Source organism: Lampetra fluviatilis, chromosome 68 (genome assembly GCF_964198595.1).
Source record: "Lampetra fluviatilis chromosome 68, kcLamFluv1.1, whole genome shotgun sequence".
Classification (NCBI taxonomy): domain Eukaryota; kingdom Metazoa; phylum Chordata; class Hyperoartia; order Petromyzontiformes; family Petromyzontidae; genus Lampetra; species Lampetra fluviatilis.
Genome location: NC_136342.1, coordinates 2,947,954 through 2,971,953, shown reverse-complemented (window position 1 = coordinate 2,971,953; position 24,000 = coordinate 2,947,954). Strand labels below are relative to the sequence as shown.

The following is a 24,000-nucleotide window of genomic DNA, read 5'->3' as shown; positions in this document are numbered from 1 at the left end:
ACCCCTACTCCCCACCTCTCCACCCCCTCCCCCCCTGCACCCACCCCCCACCTTCTCCCCCCCCCCCACCTCTCCCACCCCCCCACCTCTCCACCCCCCCCCCACCTCTCCACCCCCACCTCCCCACCCCTCCAGCCTCTGCGGAGCTGGCGCGAGGAGCACGAGCGCAAGCGGAAGGAGCTCAAGGAGCTGTGGCAGAAGGGACAGCGCCGGCTGGTACGGGGGGAGGGGGGGACCCACCGGAACCCACCGGAACCCACCGGAACCCCGCCCCCCACTCCCCACTCCACGGGGGAGACCAAGGCGGGCGGGCGGGCACGCACGTGGCTTAGCGGCAGTCTTGCCGTTAGCGCCGCGCTACGAACCCACGTGTGACCCGGGTTCGATTTACGCTCACGGCCAACACCGGTGACGATTATCTGGACTGGTCCCGGGCCTCCCCTAGGTCGACTCGGCCTCAAATGAGTACCTGGTGCGGTGTGTAGTGAACATCGCCACTGGGGAGACAAAGGCGGCCGGGCATGGTGTTGGCCACCCACCCCCCTTCGTCTGCCGTTTCGGCCTTCATAGGGTGCTACTCGCCAACAGCACTTGCCCCAACAGTCTGTTAAGGTTATACGTATGTGGCTAGGAGTTGTTAACTACCTCTCCTGGTACGCGGAAGGTCGTGGGTTCGATCCCGACCCTGACGCCTGCTGCTGTATATTTGGAGTTTGCATGTGGCTAGGAGATGTTAACTACCTCGCCTGGTATGCGGAAGGTCGTGGGTTCGATCCCGCCCTGCCGCCTGCTGCTGTATATTTGGAGTTTGCATGTAGCTAGGAGATGTTAACTACCTCGCCTGGTATGCGGAAGGTCGTGGGTTCGATCCCGACCGGGTTTTCCACCTCTACATGTAGAATCATCACCACGCGTTTCAAGTATTTGGTTGCTGCCATAAATTTCCGCGTGATGACGACGATGAGCCACTTCGTTGAGCTCTCATTTGTGATTGCCAGGTCGCATCTGAACAAGCACGACAAACAGTTCAGTGGGCCCTAAGCTGGTTTAATAAAAATAGAATTCTGTGTGTTTTTTAACAGCACTTGGCCCGACAGCAGTATGTTAGAGGCTTCCAGCGGGGGGGGATCTTTGGCTTTGTCTTTGACCTCCCCGTGTGACCGTGTGTGTGTCTCTGTGTGCGTGTGTCTCTGCGTGTGTCTCTGTGCGTGTGTCTGTGTGTGCGTGTCTCTGTGCGTGTGTCTCTGTCTTTGTGTGTCTCTGTGCGTGTGTCTCTGTCTTTGTGTGTCTCTGTGTGCGTGTCTCTGTCTTTGTGTGTCTCTGTGTGCGTGTGTCTCTGTGTGTGTGTCTCTGTCTTTGTGTGTCTCTGTCTTCGTGTGTCTGTGTGCTCGTGTGTCTGTGTGTGCGCGTGTCTCTGTGCGTGTGTCTCTGTCTTTGTGTGTCTCTGTGTGCGTGTGTCTCTGTGCGTGTGTGTGTGCGTGTGTCTGTGTGTGCGTGTGTCTGTGTGCGCGTGTCTCTGTCTTTGTGTGTCTCTGTCTTGGTGTGTCTCTGTATTCGTGTGTCTCTGTGCGCGTGTCTCTGTGCGCGTGTCTCTGTCTTCGTGTGTCTGTGTGCTCGTGTGTCTGTGTGTGCATGTCTGTGTGTGCGTGTGTCTGTGTGTGTGCGTGTGTCTGTGTGCATGTGTCTCTGTCTTCGAGTGTCTCTGTGCTCATGTCTCTGCGTGTGTCTGTGTGCGTGTGTCTCTGTGCTCATGTCTCTGCGTGTGTCTGTGTGCGTGTGTCTCTGCGTGTGTCTTTGTGCGCGTGTCTCTGTGTTCATTGCAGGCCGAGGCAGAGTGCAGCCTCAAGAAAGCCCGACAGGTACAAGCTGCGTGCCTGCGTGGTGCACCTAGCCTGGCACAAGCGCCGTGGCGACGTCACCGCCACTTAGTGGCGAACAGCACTTGGCCCGACGGGGGGATCTTTCCCTTTGCATGTGGGGTGAGCGGTGGCGCAGCGATTAGCGGCGCCGCGTTTCGAATCCCACCGCGCCCGAGTTCGATTCCCGCTCGCCGCCACCACAAGTGACGAATAATCTGAACCGGCCCTGGGCCTCCTCTAGGTCGACTCGGCTGTAAATGAGTACCTGGTGTGGTGCTGGCCACTTGCGCCAACAGCCGGTTGAGTGTGGACTCTGAGTGGTTAAACGTTCGTCTCTTCCACATCTCTCTCTCTCTGTGTCTACCGGTCTCCCTCCATCTCCCCCGTGTCTCCCTGCGTCTCCTCGTGTCTCCCTGTGTCTCTCTGTCTCCCTCTGTCTCCCTCCAGCTCCCCCATATCTCCCTGCGTCTCCCTGCGTCTCCTTGTGTCTCTCTGTCTACCTCTGTCTCTCTTCAACTCTTTCTCTGTCTCCCCCGTGTCTCCCTCTGTCTCCCTGCACCCCACCCCGTGTCTCCCTGCGTCTCCTCGTGTCTCTCTGTCTCCCTCTGTCTCTCTTCAACTCTTTCTCTGTCTCCCTCCATCTCCCCCGTGTCTCCCTCTGTCTCCCTGCACCCGCCCCCTCCCCCCCCCCCCGTGTCTCCCTGTGTCTCCTCGTGTCTCTCTGTCTCCCTCCTGCATTTCCCTGAATCCCCCCCACCCCGTGTCTCTCTGCGTTTCTTCGTGTCTCCCTGTCTCCCTCTGTCTCTCTCCATTTCCCCCGTGTCTCCCTGCATCCCCCACCCCGTGTCTCCCTGCGTCTCCCCGTCTCCCTGTGCCGCTCTACATCTCTCCCTCTGTCTACCTCCGTCTCCCCCCGTGTCTCCTCGTGTCTCTCTGTCTCCCTCTGTCTCCCTGCATCCCCCCCCCGTGTCTCCCTGTGTCTCCCCGCGTCTCTCTGTGTCCCTGCACCTCCCCTCCCCCCCCCCGTGTCTCCCTGCGTCTCCCCGCGTCTCTCTGTGTCCCCCTCTGTCGCTGTGAATCCCCGTCTCCCTCGATCGCTCTGCGTGCCTCCCTGCACGCTCGTTTCAGTCCGTGAGTCTTTTGCACCGTGCGCACATTTGACCCCGTGCCCCCCCTCCCCCACGCCCCCCCCCGTGCCCCCCCCCCCGTGCCCCCCCCCCCGTGCCCCACCAGCTGTACTCTCAGCGGCGCGAGGAGCTGGAGCGTGCCCGAGGCTCTGCGGCGCGCGCCGAGGAGGGGCTGGCGGCGGTGACGGCGGCGTCCCCGGCCGACGGCGGCGCCGGCACCGTCCACGCCGGATCGTCGCGCACCCTGGAGCGCAAGCGCAAGACGGAGGACGAGGCGCTCAGGAAGGTGCGGGGCACAGCCGGTGCCGGGCACACGACACACGGTGCCTGGCGCTGGTGGTGACGGTGCTGGTGGTTACGGTGCTGGTGGCGGCGGTGCTGGTGGTGGCGGTGCTGGTGGGCAGCGATGGTGGTTGTGCTGGTGGTGGTGCTGGTGGCGGCAATGGTGGTGGTGCTGGTGGTGGTGGTGCTGGTGGTGGTGTTGGTGACGCTGGTGGTGGTGGCGGTGCTGGTGGCGGCGGTGCTGGTAGGCGGCGATGGTGGCGGTGCTGGTGGTGGTGCTGGTGGTGGTGCTGGTGATGGTGGTGCTGCTGTTGATGGTGTTGATGGTGGTGCTGGTGGTGATACTGGTGATGCTGATGATGCTGCTGGTGCTGGGGGTAGTGGTGGTGGTGGTGATGCTGGTGGTGCTGGCGGTGGTGGTGGTGCTGGGGGTGGTGGTGGTGGTGATGCTGGTGGTGCTGGCGGTGGTGGTGGTGCTGGGGGTGGTGGTGGTGGTGATGCTGGTGGTGCTGGCGGTGGTGGTGGTGCTGGGGGTGGTGGTGGCGGTGGTGGTGGTGCTGGGGGTGGTGGTGCTGGGGGTAGTAGTGGTGGTGGTGGTGATGCTGGTGGTGCTGGTGGTGCTGGTGGTGGTGATGTTGGTGATGCTGGTGGTGATGTTGGTGGTGCTGATGGTGGTGTCGATGGCGGTGTTGGCGGCAGGCGGAGGAGGCGGACGCTGTGTACCGCGCCAGCGCTAAGGAGCTGCGGCTGCGCCGCCAGGAGGTGCAGGCCGTGAAGACGGTGGTGCTGACGCAGGTGCGCGAGCTGGCGCGCCGGGCCGACCTGGCGCTCAAGACGGTGAGGCGCCAGCATGTCAACAACCGCGTGCGTGCGTGCGCGAGTGTGTGTGTGCACGTGTGTGAGTGTGTGTGCGTGTGCGTGCGAGTGTGCGTGTGTGTGTGTGCATGCGTGCGAGTGTGCGGGCGCGCGTGCATGTGTGTGTGCGTGTGCACGTGTGTGTGTGCGTGTGTGTGTGCACGTGTGTGTGTGCGTGTGTGTGTGTGTGTGCGTGCGTGTGTGTGAGTGTGTGTGCGTGCGAGTGTGTGTGTGCGCGTGCGTGCGTGTGTGTGTGCGCGTGCGAGTGTGTGTGTGTGTGTGCGCGCGTGCGTGCAAGTGTGTGTGTGCACGTGTGCGTGTGTGTGTGTGGGGAGCGGTAGTGTCGTGGTTAGCGCTACGCTGCGCTACGAACCCGGCGACCCGAGTTCGATTCCCGCTCGCGGCCACCAACACCAGTGGCGATTATCTGAACCGGTCATGGGCCTCCCCTAGGTCGCCTCAGCCTCAAATGAGTACCTGGTGCAGCGGTGTGTAGTAAACATCGCCACTGGGGAGACAAAGGCGGCCGGGCGTGGTGCTGGCCACCCACCCCCTCGTGTGCCGTGCCGGCCTTCACAGGTGCTTGCTAACAGCACTTGCCCCAATCAGTTTATTAAGCTTATACGGGGAATCTTTGTCTTTTTTTTTGGTGTGTTTCTGTGTTTTTATGGAGCGGTGGTGCAGCGGTTAGCGCTACGCTGTGGCAACAACCCAAAGTCGATTCTCGCTCACGGCCACCAACCACCAACACCGGTGACGATTATCTGAACCAGAGGTCGCAAACGGATTTTGATTCCTTACCCGTACCCGTACCCGGCCGCACCAGGGTCGCAAACGGCTACCCGTACCTGGCCGGGTACGGGTAGCCGGGTATCGGGTAGGGTACGGGTATCGGGGGGGTACCCGGTTGCGACCTCTGGGATGAAGCCACGTTGCAGGCGCGGGTGGGTTGATTCTAGGAACTTGAATTGTGAGAAGAGACAAGACGTTGGGAAATGAGTGACAAACGGTGACTCACCAGTGACTCACGGCCTACCCGTACCCGGCTGCACCAGGGTCGCAAACGGGTATCGGGTAGCCGGGTATCGGGTAGGGTACGGGTATCGGGTACCCGGTTGCGACCTCTGCTTCTTGGCCCCCCTCCTCCCCGCAGGTGACGGCCGCATACTTCGAGCTGCTGGGCACCCAGGCAGCGGCGCTGCCCGCCCGCTACCGGGCCCTGCACGAGGGCACCGACGCCTACGTGGCTGGCGCTCAGTACGCGGCGTTCGCACGCCGCCTCGCCCAGCAAGCGCAGTCGCCACCCGCCGCCGCGCGGTCAGTGGCCCGCCATCTACCAATCACCATTACCACCACTACCCACTCAATACTACTAACACCCACCATCACCCACCAATCACCATTACCGCCACTACCCACTCACTACTACTAACACCCACCATCACCACCCATCACCCACCATCACCCACACCCACTGCCACTACCACCCACCATCACCCACCATCACCCCCACCCACTACCACTACCACCCACCATCACCCACCATCACCCACCATCACCCCCACCCACTACCACTACCACCCACCAACACCCACTACCACCCACCATCACCCACCATCACCCACCATCACCCCCACCCACTACCACTACCACCCACCAACACCCACTACCACCCACCATCACCCACCAATCACCACCCATCACCATTACCACCACTACCCACTCACTACCACTACCACCCACCATCACCCACCAATGACCATTACCCACTCACTACCACCATCACTCGCCATCACCCACCATCACCCACCATCACCCACCATCACCCACCATCACCCACCATCACCCACCATCATCCACCAATCACCACCCATCACCATTACCCACTCACTACCACTACCACCCATCATCACCACCACCCACCCACTACCACCGCCACCCACCATCACCCACCAATCACCATTACCGCCACTACCCACTCACTACCACCACCACCCACCATCACCCACCAATCACCACTACCACCCACCACCACCACCCACCACCACCACCCATCCACTACCACCACCACCCACCCACCCACTACCACCCACCATCACCACCCATCACCACCCATCACCATTATCACCACTACCACCACCACCCACTACCACTACCACCAACCATCACCACCACCATCCACCCACTACCACCCACCATCACCACCACCACTCACCCACCCACTACCACCCACCATCACCACCAATCACCACCCATCACCATTACCGCCACTACCCACCCACTACCACCCACCATCACCACCACCCAACCACTACCACCACCATCCACCCACTACCATCAATCACCACCTTGACTACAACCACCACCCACTACCACCACGACCACCAACCACCACAACGACCACAACCCACCATCACCACCACCCACCAATTACCACCAACCATCACCACCACCTCAACGACAGCCACCACCCACTGCCACCCACCACCACGCACGTATACTCACTACCACCCACCCACTACCACCACCACCCACCCACTACCACCCACCACCTCGCACGACTACCCACTACCACCCACCACCACGCACTTATACTCACTACCACCCTCGGTCACCTCCACCATCACCCTCTCCCACTACCACGACCACCACCACTCTAATATCCACGAAGATCTGACATTATATGTCGGCAAACACAGACCCATAGAATTGCACAGAGACCCATAGACTTACATAGAGACCTATAGCCATAGACAGAGAGTCATGGACCTACACAGAGACCCATGGACTTACACAGAGACCCATGGACTTACACAGAGACCCATGGACTCACACAGAGACCTATAGACATGGACAGAGAGCCATAGACGTACACAGAGACCCATGGACTTACATACAGAGACATACACTTACACACAGAGCCATAGACTTACACTTACTGTCCTGGGCCTCCCCGAGGTCGACTCAGCCTCAAATGAGTACCTGGTGCTGTGTAGTAAACATCACCACTGGGGAGACAAAGGCGGCCGGGCGTGGTGTTGGCCACCCACCCCCTCGTGTGCCGTTCCGGCCTTCATAGGCACTCGCTAACAGCATTTGCCCCTACAGTCTGTTAAGGCTACGTGGGGGATCTTTGTCTTTATTTGCGTGCGTGCGTGTGTGCGTGTGTGTGTGCGTGTGTGCGTGTGTGTGCGTGTGTGTGTGCGTGTGTGCGTGTGTGTGCGTGCATGCGTATGTGTGGGTGCATGTGCGTGTGTGCGTATGTGTGTGTGTGTGCGTGCGTGTGTGTGCATGTGTGCGTGTGTGCGTGCATGCGTATGTGCGTGTGTGTGGGTGCATGTGTGTGTGCGTGCGTGTGTGTGTGTGTGTGCGTGTGTGCGTGTGTGCGTGTGTGTGGGTGCATGTGTGTGTGTGTGTGTGTGCGTGTGTGCGTGCGTGCGCGTGTGTCCAGGGAGCGTAAGCTGGGCCGTGAGGACTCCGGCAGCTCGGAGCAGTGCTCCGTCGCGTCTCCTCCTCCCCGTGGCGACTCCAAGGGCTCGCTCAAGCTCAACGGCAAGGGTGAGCCACGGGGTGGCGGGGGGGGGGGGGGCGGTGGGGGGCACAGTGGGGGGCACAGTGGGGGGCACAGTGGGGGGCACAGTGGGGGGCACAGTGGGGGGCACAGTGGGGGGAACAGTGGGGGGCAGGGTTTGCGTTTGTGGGGGGCGTGGCGCCGTAGGTGTGCGTTGCCGAGCGTGTTGACGCGGTGAGTTGCGTGCGATGCGTCTGTTGCCGCGGCGGCTTCGCAAGCGGTGGGCGTCGGTAGCGGCGCCCGCATGTGGTGTACTCACGGTGGTGGTGTGGTGTGCGGTGGTGGTGTGGTGGTGTGCGTGGTGGTGTGGTGTGTGGCGGTGGTGGTGTGCGGTCGTGGTGGGGTGTGGTGTGTGGCGGTGGTGTGGTGTACTCGCGGTGGTGGTGTGGTGTGTGGTGGTGGTGCGGTGTGCGGTGGTGGTGTGCGGTGGTGGTGTGGTGTGTGGCGGTGGTGGTGTGGTGTGCGGTGGTGGTGTGGCGGTGGTGGTGTGGTGTGTGGCGGTGGTGGTGTGGTGTGCGGTGGTGGTGTGGCGGTGGTGGTGTGTGGTGTACTCACGGTGGTGTGGTGTGCGGTGGTGGTGTGGTGTGTGGTGTACTCACGGTGGTGGTGCGGTGATGGTGCGGTGGTGGTGGTGTACTCACGGTGATGGTGTGGTGTGGTGTGTGGTGGTGGTGTGGTGTGCTGTGCGGTGGTGGTGTGGTGTGTGGTGGTGGTGTGGTGTGCTGTGCGGTGGTGGTGTGGTGTGTGGTGGTGGTGGTGTGGTGTGTGGTGGTGGTGGTGTGGTGTGCGGTGGTGGTGTGGTGTACTCACGGTGGTGGTGTGGTGTGCGGTGGTGGTGTGCTGTGCGGTGGTGGTGTGGTGTGTGGTGTACTCACGGTGGTGGTGTGGTGGTGGTGTGGTGTGTGGTGGTGTGGTGTGTGGTGTGGTGTGCAGGTGAGGCGTCACGTGGCAGGAGTTGGCTGGTCGGCGGGGTGAGTGACACGGACAGCGGCAGCGGCAGCAGCGAGTCGCGCTCACTCGACTCGCCCTCTGCCAGCCCCGGTAGGTGGCACCGGTGGCCACAACCACCACAACTACACCACTACTACACCACCACTACTACACCACTACCACTACACCACCACTACACCACCACCACCACTACTACACCACTACTACACCACCACCACTACACCACCACTACACCACTACTACACCACTACTATTACACCACTACTACTACACCACTACTACTACACCACTACTACACCACCACTACACCACCACTACACCACCACTACTACACCACCACTACTACCACCACCACCACTACACCACCACCACCACTACACCACCACCACCACTACACCACCACCACTACACCACTACTACACCACCACCACACCACTACTACACCACCACTACATCACTGCTACTACACCACCACTACACCACCACCACCACTACACCACCACTACTACACCACTACCACTACACCACCACTACACCACCACCACCACTACTACACCACTACTACACCACCACCACTACACCACCACTACACCACCACTACACCACTACTATTACACCACTACTACTACACCACTACTACTACACCACTACTACTACACCACTACTACACCACCACTACACCACCACTACACCACCACTACACCACCACTACTACACCACCACTACTACCACCACCACCACTACACCACCACCACCACTACACCACCACCACTACACCACTACTACACCACCACCACACCACTACTACACCACCACTACATCACTGCTACTACACCACCACTACACCACCACCACTACACCACCACCACTACACCACCACTACACCACCACTACTACACCACCACTACACCACCACTACACCACCACTACTACACCACTACCACTACACCACCACTACACCACCACCACCACTACTACACCACTACTACACCACCACCACTACACCACCACTACACCACTACTACACCACTACTATTACACCACTACTACTACACCACTACTACTACACCACTACTACACCACCACTACACCACCACTACACCACCACTACACCACCACTACTACACCACCACTACTACCACCACCACCACTACACCACCACCACCACTACACCACCACCACCACTACACCACCACCACTACTACACCACCACCACACCACTACTACACCACCACTACATCACTGCTACTACACCACCACTACACCACTACACCACTACACCACCACTACACCACTACTACACCACCACTACTACACCACTACCACTACACCACCACTACACCACCACTACATCACCACTACACCACTACTACACCACCACTACACCACTACTACACCACCACCACTACACCACTACTACACCACCACCACCACTACACCACCACTACACCACCACTACACCACCACACCACCACCACACCACCACCACTACTACACCACCACCACTACTACACCACCACTACACCACCACCACTACACCACCACCACCACCACTACACCACCACTACACCACCACTACTACACCACCACCACTACACCACCACTACACCACTACTACACCACCACCACTACAACACCACCACCACCACCACCACACAACCACACCACCACCTGCTCCATGAGTGACGCGCAGGGGCATGGGCGGTTGGTGCTACCACCACCCCAACCACCACAATTACTACCATCACCACCACCACCACACCACAACCACCACAATTACTACCACCATCACCACCACCATCACCGCAACCACCACCACCGCAACCACCACAATTACTACCACCACCACCACAACCACCACACCACAACCACCACAATTACTACCATCACCACCACCACAATTACTACCATCATCACCACCATCACCACCACCACACCACAACCACCACAATTACTACCACCACCACCATCACCACCACCACACCACAACCACCACAATTACTACCACCACCACCATCACCGCAACCACCACAATTACTACCATCATCACCACCACCAACACAACCACCACAATTACCACCATCATCACCACCACCACCACCACAACCACACTGCCACATCACACCATATCCACATCGCACCATGCCACCACACAACCACTCCACCACAACCACACCACCACAACCACACCACACCGATCCACCTCGTGGTGCCACAGTGCCAGCCTTCATCGGCGCTGCTGCTGTTGCTGCTACTCGCTAGCAGCCCTTGCCCCAGCAGCCTGTTACCAGCTACACGGGGGGGAGGAACCTTTGTCTTTGTGTGTGTGTATACGGAGAGCGGTGGCGCAGTGGTTGCACACCCGGTGACCCGAGTTCGAATTCCTGCTCGCAGCAAGCAGCATATCAGTGACGGCGAATAATTAAACGAAGCTAAACTTTTTTTTATTTTTTAAATCCTTCATATTAAGTTCACTTGCTTGCTTGCTTGCTTAGGACCGTGCAAATCTTTCGGTCGTTTTTTAATCCACTTCCCGTGATCCAATCGAGCTGACATTTTGCACACAGACTCGTTGTGCGTGACAATTAATGTTCGTGAAACATTTCCAAAATTTTACACTTTTTAGGACAAAAAAATTATATGTAATTACCAATTGCTTAATGGTGGCAGGCAATCATCTGACCCATAGGTGGCAGCCATCTCAAGCCAGAGGACGAGAGGACTCTAGCCGCCACGCATATAAAGGATTTATAGTGAAAAACTTTGTTTTTACGGGTTATACTTGTTACCAGGTAAGGCACCGCTGAGCTACGTAGTTTTTTTTTCAGAAGCGACCTGGAATCATGTGTTTAATTCTTAAACCCAAACGCGGAGGGAAAAAAACAGGAAGACCCGGAGAAAAATCCACGCCACCACGGGGAGAACCACGCAAACTCCAAATATACTGCAGCAGGCGTCAGGGTCAGGATTGAACCCACGACCTCCTGTATACCAGGCGAGGTAGTTAACATCTCATAGCCACACGCAAAATCCAAATGTCCAGCAGGCGTCAGGGTCGTGATTGAACCCACGACCTCCTGTATACCAGGCGAGGTAGTTGACATCTAGCCACAATCAAACTACAAATATACAGCAGCAGGCGTCAGGGTCAGGATCGAACCCACGACCTCCTGTATACCAGGCGAGGTAGTTAACATCTCATAGCCACACGCAAAATCCAAATGTCCAGCAGGCGTCAGGGTCGTGATCGAACCCACGACCTCCTGTATACCAGGCGAGGTAGTTAACATCTCATAGCCACACGAATCAAAACCCATTTGCGACCTCGGCCATAGCATGATCCCCCTCTCACCCTCCCCCCCACCTCCACCGTGTGACCTCTGCACCCAGGTGACTTCATCCGCAAGCTGCCCCGCACCCCGTCCACAGGCACCATGTCCTCCGTGGACGATCTCGACGACACCGACCCATGCAGCCCTGCCGACGGGGGTAGCGCACGCTCGCCCACGCTCGCCCACGCTCGCCCACGCTCGCCCATGCTGCTCGCCCACACTCGCCCACGCTGCTCGCCCACGCTCGCCCACACTCGCCCACGCTGCTCGCCCTCTCTCCGAGTCGTCCCCTGTCTGTGCGAGTAATCCCCCCCGCCCCTCTATCCCCTCTCCGAGTCGTCCTCTCTTTCTCAGAGTCGTCCTTTCCCCTCCCCCTCTCTCCACGAGAGTGAGCGGCGCAGCGTCACGAGCTGACGTCACCGTCACTCCCAATCACCGTTAGCGTCACTACCGTCACCGTCACCACCATCACCGCCACCGTCACTACCATCACCGTCACCGTCACCACCATCACTACCATCACCATCACCACCTTCACCATCACTCCCATGACCGTCACTCCTATCACCGTCACCGTCACCACCATCACCGTCACCACCATCACCGTCACCACCATCACCGTCACTCCCATCCCCATCACCGTCACTACCATCACCATCACCGTCACTACCATCACCGTTAGCGTCACTCCCATCACCGTCACTACCATCACAGTCACCACCATTGCCATCACCATCCCCATCACCGTCACTACCATCACAGTCACCACCGTTATCATCACCATTACCGTTACCATCACTACTGTCAACTACTACCATCACAGTCACCACCGTTATCATCACCATTACCGTTACCATCACTACTGTCAACTACACCATCACAGTCACCACCGTCACCATCACCGTCACCGTTACCATCACTACTGTCAACTACTACCATCACAGTCACCACCGTCACCATCACCGTCACCGTCACTACCATCCCCATCACCGTCACTACCATCACCGTTAGCGTCACTACCATCACAGTCACCACCGTTATCATCACCATTACCGTTACCATCACTACTGTCAACTACTACCATCACAGTCACCACCATCACCGTCACCGTCACTACCATCCCCATCACCGTCACTACCATCACAGTCACCACCGTTATCATCACCATTACCGTTACCATCACTACTGTCAACTACTACCATCACAGTCACCACCATCACCGTCACCGTCACTACCATCCCCATCACCGTCACTACCGTCGTCACCACCGTCACTACCATCCCCATCACGGTCACTACCGTCGTCACCACCACCGTCACTACCGTCGTCACCATCACGGTCACTACCGTCGTCACCACCACCGTCACTACCGTCACCACCACCGTCACTACCGTCACCACCACCGTCACTACCGTCGTCACTACCGTCACCACCACCGTCACCACCATCACTACCGTCACTACCGTCCCCGTGCGTGCGTCTCGCAGACGGGCCGGCGGTGGGAGCCGCGTCGTCCGGAGTGGGGGGCCCCGAGGGGCCGTGCTCCTCGCCCCCCCCCTCCTCCTCCTCCTCCTACTCGTCGTCCTTCACCAAGGCGGTGCTGTCGGAGGCGGCGCGCTCCCACCGGCTGCGCAAGCTGCGAGCGCCGTCGCGCTGCCGCGCCTGTGACACGTTCATCTACTTCCAGGGCGCCGAGTGCCAAGAGGTGGGCGCACCATCCACCCCCCCGTGTCTCTGTCTCTCTCGGTGTCTCTGTCTCTCTGTGTCTCTGTGTCTGTCTCTGTCTGTCCGTCGCGCTGCCACGCCTGCGACATGTTCATCTACTTCCAGGGCGCCGAGTGCCAAGAGGTGGGCGCACCATCCACCCCCCCCACCCCGTGTCTCTCGGTGTCTCTTTCGGTGTCTGTCTGTGTCTCTCTGTCTTTGTGTGTCTCTCTCTCGGTGTCTCTGTCTGTCTCTTTCTCTGTCTCTGTGTGTCTCTATCTGTCTCTGTCTGTCTCTGTGTCTCTCTGTCTTTGTCTGTCTCTCTGTGTCTCTCTGTCTTTGTCTGTCTCTCTGTGTCTCTGTCTCTCTGTCTGTCTCTCTGTGTCTCTCTCTGTGTCTGTCTCTGTGTGTCTCTGTGTGTCTCTTTCTCTGTCTCTGTCTGTCTCTGTGTCTCTGTCTCTCTGTGTCTCTCTGTCTGTCTTTGTCTGTCTGTCTGTCTCTGTCTGTCTCTGTCTGTCTCTCTGTGTCTCTCTGTGTCTCTCTATCTGTCTCTGTCCGTCGCGCTGCCGCGCCTGCGACACGTTCATCAGCCGAGTGCCAGGAGGTGGGCGCACCATCCACCCCCGTGTCTCTGTCTCTCTCGGTGTCTCTGTCGGTGTGTCTTTGTCTGTCTCTGTGTCTCTCTGTCTGTCGCTGTCTCTCTCTGTATCTCTCGGTGTTTCTCTGTCTCTCTCGGTGTCTCTCTGTCTCTGTCTGTCTGTGTCTCTCTATCTGTCTGTCTCTGTGTCTCTATCTGTGTATGTCTGTCTCTGTCTGTCTATGTCTGTGTCTGTCTGTCTGTCTCTGTCTGTGTCTGTCTATCTGTCTGTGTCTCTGTCTGTCTCTCTGTCTGTGTCTCTGTCTGTCTCTCTCTGTCTGTCTCTGTCTGTCTGTGTCTCTGTCTGTTTCTGTCTGTCTGTATCTCTGTCTGTCTGTGTCTTTGTCTGTCTGTGTGTCTCTCTTTGTCTCTCTGCGTCTCTGTCTGAGTTGTCTTCTCTCTCTCTCTCCGAGTCGTCCTCTCCCTGTCTCTGAGTCGTTCTCTCTCCCCCTCTCTCTGAGTCGTTCTCTCTCTGAGACATTCAGTCTCCGAGTCGTCCTTTCTCTCTCTCCGAGTCGTCCTCTCTCCCCCTATCCCTGAGTCGTTCTCTCTCTGAGTCGTCCAGTCTCTGAGTCGTCCTCTCTCCGTCCAAGTCGTCCTCTCTCCCCCTCTCTCTGAGTCGTCCAGTCTCTAAGTCGTCCTCTCTCTGTCCGAGTCGTCCTCTCTCCCCCTCTCTCTGAGTCGTTCTCTCTCTGAGTCGTCCAGTCTCCAAGTCGTCCTCTCTCTGTCCGAGTCGTCCTCTCTCCCCCTCTCTCTGAGTCGTCCTCTCTCTGAGACGTCCAGTCTCCAAGTCGTCCTTTCTCTCTCTCCGAGTCATCCTCTCTCCCCCTCTCTCTGAGTCGTCCTCTCTCTGTTCGAGTCGTCCTCTCTCCCCCTCTCTCTGAGTCGTTCTCTCTCTGAGTCGTCCAGTCTCTAAGTCGTCCTCTCTCTGTCCGAGTCGTCCTCTCTCCCCCTCTCTCTGAGTCGTCCTCTCTCTGAGACGTCCAGTCTCCAAGTCGTCCTTTCTCTCTCTCCGAGTCATCCTCTCTCCCCCTCTCTCTGAGTCGTCCTCTCTCTGAGACGTCCAGTCTCCAAGTCGTCCTTTCTCTCTCTCCGAGTCATCCTCTCTCCCCCTCTCTCTGAGTCGTCCTCTCTTTGTCCGAGTCGTCCTCTCTCCCCCTCTCTCTGAGTCGTCCAGTCTCTAAGTCGTCCTCTCTCTGTCCGAGTCGTCCTCTCTCCCCCTCTCTCTGAGTCGTTCTCTCTCTGAGTCGTCCAGTCTCCAAGTCGTCCTCTCTCTGTCCGAGTCGTCCTCTCTCCCCCTCTCTCTGAGTCGTCCTCTCTCTGAGACGTCCAGTCTCCAAGTCGTCCTTTCTCTCTCTCCGAGTCATCCTCTCTCCCCCTCTCTCTGCGTCGTCCTCTCTCTGAGACGTCCAGTCTCCAAGTCGTCCTTTCTCTCTCTCCGAGTCATCCTCTCTCCCCCTCTCTCTGAGTCGTCCTCTCTTTGTCCGAGTCGTCCTCTCTCCCCCTCTCTCTGAGTCGTCCAGTCTCCGAGTCGTCCTTTCTCTCTCTCCGAGTCATCCTCTCTCCCCCTCTGTCTGAGTCGTCCTCTCTTTGTCCGAGTCGTCCTCTCTCCCCCTCTCTCTGAGTCGTCCAGTCTCCGAGTCGTCCTTTCTCTCTCTCCGAGTCATCCTCTCTCCCCCTCTCTCTGAGTCGTCCTCTCTTTGTCCGAGTCGTCCTCTCTCCCCCTCTCTCTGAGTCGTCCAGTCTCCGAGTCGTCCTTTCTCTCTCTCCGTCCGAGTCGTCCTCTCTCTCTCCGAGTCGTCCTCTCACCTTCTCGCCGTTGTGCCGCCTGCCTACCCGCCCAGTGCCTGCTGGCGTGTCACAAGAAGTGCCTCGAGTCGCTCGCGGTGCGCTGCTGCTCACGCGAGCGTCGCACCGCTCCGCCCTCCCCGCTGGCGTCACCGGCGCCGTCACCGGCTTCACCGGCGTCACCGGCGTCACCGGCGTCACCGGCCCCGCCGCACGGCGACGTCGCGAGCGGCGTGCCGGAGCCGGTGCGGTTGTGCGTGAGCGAGATCGAGCGGCGAGCCATGACGCTCAAGGTGGGGGGCGGATGACCGCCGGTGTGCAGTCGGTGGTGGGGGGGGGGGGCGGGGGAGGGTGTCTGGTGGGGGGGTATGGTTGGTGGGGGGGGGGTGTGGGGGGGGGTGTGGGGGGGGGGTGTGGCTGGTGGGGGGGGGGGTGTGTGGGGGAGTGTGGGGGGGTATGGTTTGTGGGGTGGCTGGTGGGGGGGCATGTCCGGCGTGACACCCTCAGGACGCGACGCATTCACCACCCGCCTAACCTGACCACCACACACCGTGACACACTCACCACTCACCACTCACCAGACCATTCGCCAAAAACACTCACCACTCACCAGACCATTCAACGAACACACCACTCACCGGACACACTCACCACTCACCGGACACGCCACTCACCCGTCGCCGTGCGTGCGTGCGTGCAGGGGATCTACCGAGTGAACGGGGTGAAGTCTCGTGTGGAGCGTCTCTGCCAGGCGATGGAGGGGGCACGCCCCGGGGCGCCCCCCGACCTACAGCAGGCTTCTCCGCACGACGTGAGCAACGTGCTCAAGCTGTACCTGCGCCAGGTGAGAGGAGACAGGCACTAAAAGCATCAATTTGAAAAAAAAATGTACCAGGTTCAAGTTCATGTATTAGGTATATAGCCCTGTGAGCCATTCGGCTCTTGAATCGGGTGCTAACCGCAACAAACAAAAAAGAAAACATGAACAAAAAACATCTTAAAGTGAATATGTGACTGAGTGCAAACATAAAATCCAATAAAAGACAGCAAAATATTGCAGGGTAGTTAACATCTCCTAGCCACCGTGATGATGATGATGAGAGAGAGAGACACGCAAACTCCAAATATATAGCAGCAGGCGTCAGGGTCGGGATCGAACCCACGAACTCCTGTGTACCAGGCGAGGTAGTTAACATCTCATAGCCACCGTGATGATGATGATGAGAGAGAGAGACACGCAGACTCCAAATATACAGCAGCAGCAGGCGTCAGGGTCGGGATCGAACCCACGACCTCCTGTGTACCAGGCGAGGTAGTTAACATCTCCTCGCCACCAGAACACCCAAAGTAGCCTCTAGTGGGCTGTGCGGGGCAGGCGCTGTTGACGTGCGGTAGCGGCAATGTTTACACAACGCACCAGGTGCACATTTTTGAGGCTGAGTCGACCTAGGGGAGGCCCGGGACCGGTTCAGATAATCGCCACTGATGTTGGCCGTGAGCGGGAATCGAACCCGTGTCGCCGGGTTCGTAGCGCAGCGCGCTAACCGCTACACTACCACACAGACACACAGACAAAGTCAAAGACGCACAGACGCAAAGATGCAGTGCTGTCGTCAACACCAGCATCATCATCAGCGTCCTCATCACTGCCACCACGATTACCAGGATCACCGCCACTACTACCACTGCCACCTTTTGCCACCACCTCCTCCATCATCACCACCATGGCCACTGCCACCACCACCACCGCCACCACCATCACCACCACCACAGCCACTGCCACCACCACGGCCACCACCACCACCATCACCACCCCCATCACCATCACTACCACCACCATCACCCCCATCACCATCACCCCCATCATCCCTATCACCACCACCACCCCCATCACCACCACCACCATCACCGCCACCACCACGGCCACCGCCACCACCACCACCACCCCCATAACCACCACCACCATCACCACCCCCATCACCACCACCGCCACCACCACCGCCGCCACCACCGTCTCCTCTAAGCGAGGACCCGCTGCTCACATTCCGTCCCCAGCTGCCGGAGCCCATCATCCCGGGCGAGCTGTACCACCGCTTCATCCGGCTGGCGCGGGACGGGCCGGCCTCGCCGGGGCCGCTGGCGCCCGACGGCTCCTTGGGCCGCGACTCCCCACCTCCTCCGTCACCGCTCTCGGCGTCACCGCCGGCGCTGTCGTCGGAGAGCGGCGGTGGCAGTGGCGGCGGTAACGGCGGCGGCATCGCAGGGCAGCTGAAAGCGCTGCTGGCGCGCCTACCGGAGCCTAACCGCTCCACCCTGGAATACATCGTTGCTCACCTTCACCGGTGAGTTGGTGTGGGGGAGGGGTGTGGAGCGGGTGGGTTGGGTGAGCGACGGGGGTGAGTGCGGCGAGCGAGCGAATGGGTGAGAAAGGGGTTGAGTGGTTGAGCGAGTGGGTGAGTGGTTAAGCGAGTGGGTGAGAAAGGGGGTGAGTGGTGGAGCGAGAGGGTGAGCAAGGTGGTGAGTGGTTGAGCGAGGGGGTGAGCAAGGGGTGAGTGGTTGAGCGAGTGGGTGAGCAAGGTAGCGAGAGGGTGAGCGAGGGGGCGAGTGGGTGAGCAAGGGGGCGAGTGGGTGAACGAGTGGGTGAGCAAGGGGGTGAGTGGTCGAGCGAGTGGGTGAGCGAGTGGGCGAGTGGTTGAGCGAGTGGGTGAGCAAGGGGGTGAGTGGTTGAGCCAGTGGGTGAGCGAGTGGGCGAGTGGTCGAGCGAGTGGGTGAGCAAGGTGGCGAGTGGTCGAGCGAGTGAGTGGGTAAGAGAGGTGAGTGTATCGGTGGGTGAGTGATTCAGCAAGCGGCTGGGCGAGCAACTGACTTCATGGTTCCTCCAAGTGGCGAGTGGGTATGTATCCACGAGTACGTTCAACTTCTTCCGCACCGAACGCAGCTAATCGGAGGTGGGTGTGTACACAGTTGCCCATACCAGTGGAAGAGAGTGTACAGTCTGCGGTGTCTGGCGAGGTACGCTCAGCGATGGGACTTGAAAAGTTAAATGTCGCCTGTAACGGAACGCCACCATTCCCCCTGCCCCCTCCCCCCCCACGTGACCCCCTCCCCTCACTCCCCCCTTGTCACTCTGCTACCCACGTGCCCCCCCCTGCCCCCCCCCCACGTGACCCCCCCTGCCCCCCCCCCCCCCCAGGGTGTCCCGCTGTGAGAAAGAGAACAAGATGTCTGCCGGGAACCTGGGCATCGTATTTGGGCCGACGCTGATGAGGTCGCGACCCCCCCTCGCGATGGCGTCGTCGCCCCCGCCGTGGGGGGGGGCTCCCTGCAGCGGCCCCCCTCTCCTCGCTGGCCGACTACCCGAGCCAGGCGCGCGTCGTGCAGCTGCTCATCTCTCACTGGCCCTCGCTGGCGCCCTCACCGGCGCCCTCACCGGTGCCTTCGCCGGCGCCCGGCGCTGACGCCAAGGACGCCAACGACGCCGCCGAGGTGAAGGGTGCGGCGTCAACGACGCCGCCGGTGCCGGCACCGGATGTGGCACCGGCGTGCCACCTCGATGCCGCGTCTCCCGCCGCCACCGGCGACTCCACGTCCACCTCCCCCTCCTCTGCGAGCAGCGCCGGATCTCCGGACACGTTTCCCCGTCGTGGCGGCGGCGCCGTGGAGGAGCCCGCGCCGGCGCCGCTTGCCGTGGCCGTGCAGCCGGTGCTCCGGCAAACCCCGGCGGCGGCGGCGGCGCCGTCGTCGAGGCCGGGCGCCGGTGTTGGCGGCGGCTGCGTGGTGGTGGTGCGGCGCGAGGTGGGCGGCAACGGCGGCAACGGCGGCAACGCCGGCGGCGGCGGTGGTGACGGCGGCACGGAGGAGCCGTTCATCCCCGTGCGGGTGGTGCAGGTGAAGCTGTCGCGGATCAACCTGGCGGATGCCCGGCACAACCGCGCCGCCGTCGCCGGTGCCCCCGCCGGCGGAACGGCGCGCCGCCAGTGTCGCCGCGGCAACGCTAGAGGAGCCGCGGCACGAGCCGAGACCGCCGTGCGCTCGCCGGGACGCCGCCGCCATCGGTGATGCCGCCGCGTCCCCGGTGCCCTCCGGCACCTTCCGCTCCACGCTGGTGCGGTGCCCGCCGACCGCCGATTCGGCGTCGGTGCCGAGGGGACGGCCGTGCGAGCTCACCGTGAGCCGGCCGTGCGGCGGCGCGGCGCCGGCGGTGGGTGCCGGTGCCGGTGAACCGGCACGGGAGCCGGCGGAGGGGCGCAGGCCAAGGGGGGGGGGCGGCGCGCGCGGTGCCCCACGGCCTCCACTCGACCGGGGCGCCACGCGACTTCGACGTGGATGGTCGCGCCGACTTTGTGTGACGCGGCGATGGTTCTGGCTGAACCGGCGATGAAATCCGGCGCGCCCCGTCTTGCCGCCACAGCAGCAGCAGCAGTATTATTGTTTTGTCAAGGCGCCCTTTCCGCCCCCCCTTCCAACCCAGCTTATATACATGCTCCAAGCTCGTGTGCTGTTTCATTCAGACGCCTCGACAGACCTGGTTTCACCTGAGGACGGCTGCTTGCGTTGTGGCCGAAACGTCGTGAGAATTATTGTATTGTGTTTTATTTTTATTATTTTATTACTTCCCTTCTACGTGATGACTTTACCGAAAGAACCAAGAAGAACAAAAGAGTCTTATTGTTGTTACGATGTACACGCGCGCGTGTGTGTACATGCGGTGGACTTCTTTCGCACCGGATGTAGCCGACCGTGCTAATCGGAGGTGCGGGAGAAGGATGGCGGTGGTGGTGGCGGTGGTTTTAAATGTCAAGCGGGCCTAGCCCCCCCAACCCGACCTAGCCCCCCCCCAACCCATAACCCTTCTCCGCGTGACGATCGCCTTGCACTGCACAGGGCCAGCTGCCAATGGGGGTGCCCCTAGGCTAGACCGCACGGCAGCAGCAGCAGCACCATCTCTCCCCGCCTCACCTACTGATGGACCACCGCCGTGACTACGTATGGGCTCGGTGGCTTCCTTGGAGTCTCCTTTGCTTGGATGTTGGATATTGCCGGCGGGGGGGGAGGGGCGGTCGGGATTTAGATTTATTTTTGTCTTTTTGTATTTTCAACGAAAAAAGTTTTTTCGACGCCGTTCGCCGGTTTGTGCACTAACGGGGGAAATCGTCGTCGGCTCCGGCAGAGTCAAACGGCCGATGTGGACTATTTAACGCGGAATGTTCCATCGGCAAAACGGTAAAAAAAAAGTTTAAAAAATCACTTGGTTTTTAAAAATCATGTTTAAAACGTTCGCTTCAATTAAAAAAAAAAAATCATGTTTTTAAAATATAATGTATGTATTATATTTTATAGAATGTTTAAAAAAAATAGCGTTTCTGTAAACATTATTTTTTTTAACGTGAAAAATAATGTTTAAAAAAGGTGATTTTTTAAAAATATCAGTTTAGAAGTACATTTTTTTTACACGTGACTTTTAAAAATCATGATTTTTTAAATAATTTGTAATTATGGTATTTTTTTAAACATTATTTTTTTAAAATAATGCCTTTAAATCATGGTATTTAAAAATATATATATTTGATCATGCTTTTCTATCATGATTTTTTATTCATGAATTTTTTTTATCAAAATATAAAAAAAATTACATGATTAAAAAAAATGTCTTTTCAAGTTCATTACTTTTTTTTAAAGTCACTATGTTATTTTAAAACATGATTTTTTCAAGACATTTTCGTATTTTTTTTGGTTAAAACATTTTTTTATTACTAGAGCGTTTTAAATATTCTAAAACGTTCGCGGTGAGAGGGGGGGGTAAACGTGCCGTCGATGACGCCTCCTTGTGACGACGACGTCTTGCCGTGACGCGCATTTCGGGAAGCGTTCGGATTGGTGGGGGGCGGGAAAACGCGTCAGCACTGTAGCACAGTGAAGGGCGCGGAGTGTCACTCACGTGGGGATCCTGGGAGGAGGAGTGGGAGGAGGAGTGGGAGTGGGAGGAGGAGGAGAGGGAGGAGTGGGAGGAGGAGTGGGAGGAGGAGTGGGAGGACATCAGGGAGGAGTGGAAGGAGGAGTGGGAGGAGGAGGAGAGGGAGGAGGAGGAGGAGTGGGAGGAGTGGGAGGAGGAGGAGTGGGAGGAGGAGAGGGAGGAGGAGGAGGAGAGGGAGGAGTGGGAGGAGGAGTGGGAGGACATCAGGGAGGAGTGGAAGGAGGAGTGGGAGGAGGAGTGGGAGGAGTAGTGGGAGTGGGAGGAGGAGGAATGGGAGGAGGAGTGGGAGGAGGAGTGGGAGGAGGACATCAGGTTGGAGGAGGAGGAGTGGGAGGAGGAGTGTGAGTGGGAGGAGTAGTGGGAGTGGGAGGAGGAGGAGTGGGATGAGGAGTGGGAGGAGGAGTGGGAGGAGGAGGATGAGGAGTGGGAGGAGGACATCAGGTTGGAGGAGTGGGAGTGGGAGGAGGACATCAGGGATGATGAGGAGGAGTGGGAGGAGGAGGAGGTCTGAGAGGGTTGATCACCGTGCCGTCCGCTGCTGTAACAGCGACCCCACGTGGTGAGATGTGGCACCCGGGCAGCACGATGGCCACTCTTTCTCCCTCTCTCCCTCTCTATATATACACACAGCACAGTATTCATTATATATTCGTAGTATTTTTTTAAGAAAGGGGGGAGGGGGAAAAAAACTCTACTTTTTTTTGGTTTAAAATCGTTTTTTTACATATATATAATTGCCTAATTGTGTATTAAATATTTACACGAATAACTACTGTACACGCATCAAGTATTACCAATAAAAGCACCTGACGATTAGCATTCACTTGGCTTGCCTCACCGGGTTCATGGATCATAGTGGTGGTGGTGGTGTTGGTGGTGGTGGTGTTGTTGGTGGTGTTGGTGGTGGTGGTGTTGGTGGTGGCGGTGTTGGTGGTGGTGTTGGTGGTGGTGGTGTTGGTGGTGGTGGTGTTGGTGGTGGTGGTGTTGGTGGTGGCGGTGTGGTGGTGGTGTTGGTGTGGTGGTGTGTGTGGGTGGTGTGGTGGTGGTGGTGGTGGTGTGGTGGTGGGGTGGTGTGGTGGTGGTGTGGTGGTGGTGGTGGTGGTGGTGGGTGGTGGTGGGTGGTGTGGTGGTGGTGGTGTGGTGGTGGTGGTGGTGGTGGTGGTGTTGGTGGTGGGGGTGTGGGTGGGTGGTGGGGGTGGTGGCGGTGTTGGTGGTGGGGTGGTGGTGGTGGTGTGGTGGTGGTGGTGGTGGTGGTGGTGGTGGTGGTGGTGGTGGGGGGGTGGTGGTGGTGGTGGTGGGGGTGTGGTGGTGGGTGGTGGTGGGGGGGTGGGGGGTGTGTGGTGGGGTGGTGGGGGTGGGGGTGGTGGTGGGGGTGGGTGGGGGGTGGGGGTGGTGGTGGGGTGGGTGGGGTGGTGGGGGTGGTGGGTGTGGGGGGTGGGGGTGGGGTGGGGGTGGGGTGGTGGGGGGGTGGGGGGGGTGGTGGGGGGGGTGGTGGGTGGGGTGGGGGGTGGTGGTGGGGGGGTGGGGGGGGTGGGGTGGGGGTGGGTGGGGGGGGTGGGGGGGGGGGGTGTGGGGGGGGGGTGGTGGGGGGTGGGTGGGGGGGGGGTGGGGGGTGGGGGGGGTGGGGGGTGGGGGTGGTGGGGGTGGGGGGGGGGGGTGGGTGGGGGGGGGGGGTGGGTGGGGGGGGGGGGGTGGGGGGGGGGGGGTGGGGGGGGGGGGGGGGGGGGGGTGGGGGTGGGGTGGGGGGGGGGGTGGGGGGGGGGGGGGTGGGGGGGGGGGGGGGGGGGGGGGGGGGGGGGGTGGGGGGGGGGGGGGGGGGGGGGGGGTGGGGGGGGGTTGTTGTGTAGGTGTGTGAGAGAGATTATTATTATTAGTGTGTGGTTTTGTGTGTGTGAGTGTAGGTGTGAGTGGATTAATAAT

The 24,000-nt window shown here is 59.3% G+C and overlaps 1 protein-coding gene across 3 annotated transcripts in view; it reads left to right on the top strand.

Moving 5' to 3' along the window:
- LOC144952601 (rho GTPase-activating protein 45-like) overlaps positions 1-19,685 on the top strand; it is a 121,084-nt gene extending 101,399 nt beyond the window's left edge. For all 3 annotated transcript variants that reach the window (XM_078883090.1, XM_078883091.1, XM_078883089.1), the window contains exons 11-23: positions 136-216; positions 1,824-1,859; positions 3,093-3,272; positions 3,968-4,105; positions 5,277-5,440; positions 7,575-7,681; positions 8,628-8,735; positions 12,036-12,134; positions 13,465-13,682; positions 16,163-16,399; positions 16,807-16,950; positions 18,162-18,448; positions 19,300-19,685. In XM_078883090.1, the coding sequence (XP_078739216.1) occupies positions 136-216; positions 1,824-1,859; positions 3,093-3,272; positions 3,968-4,105; positions 5,277-5,440; positions 7,575-7,681; positions 8,628-8,735; positions 12,036-12,134; positions 13,465-13,682; positions 16,163-16,399; positions 16,807-16,950; positions 18,162-18,448; positions 19,300-19,564 (2,064 nt within the window). In that variant the 3' untranslated portion in view covers positions 19,565-19,685. The remainder of the gene's footprint in view (positions 1-135; positions 217-1,823; positions 1,860-3,092; positions 3,273-3,967; positions 4,106-5,276; positions 5,441-7,574; positions 7,682-8,627; positions 8,736-12,035; positions 12,135-13,464; positions 13,683-16,162; positions 16,400-16,806; positions 16,951-18,161; positions 18,449-19,299) is intronic.
- Positions 19,686-24,000: the final 4,315 nt, after the last annotated feature.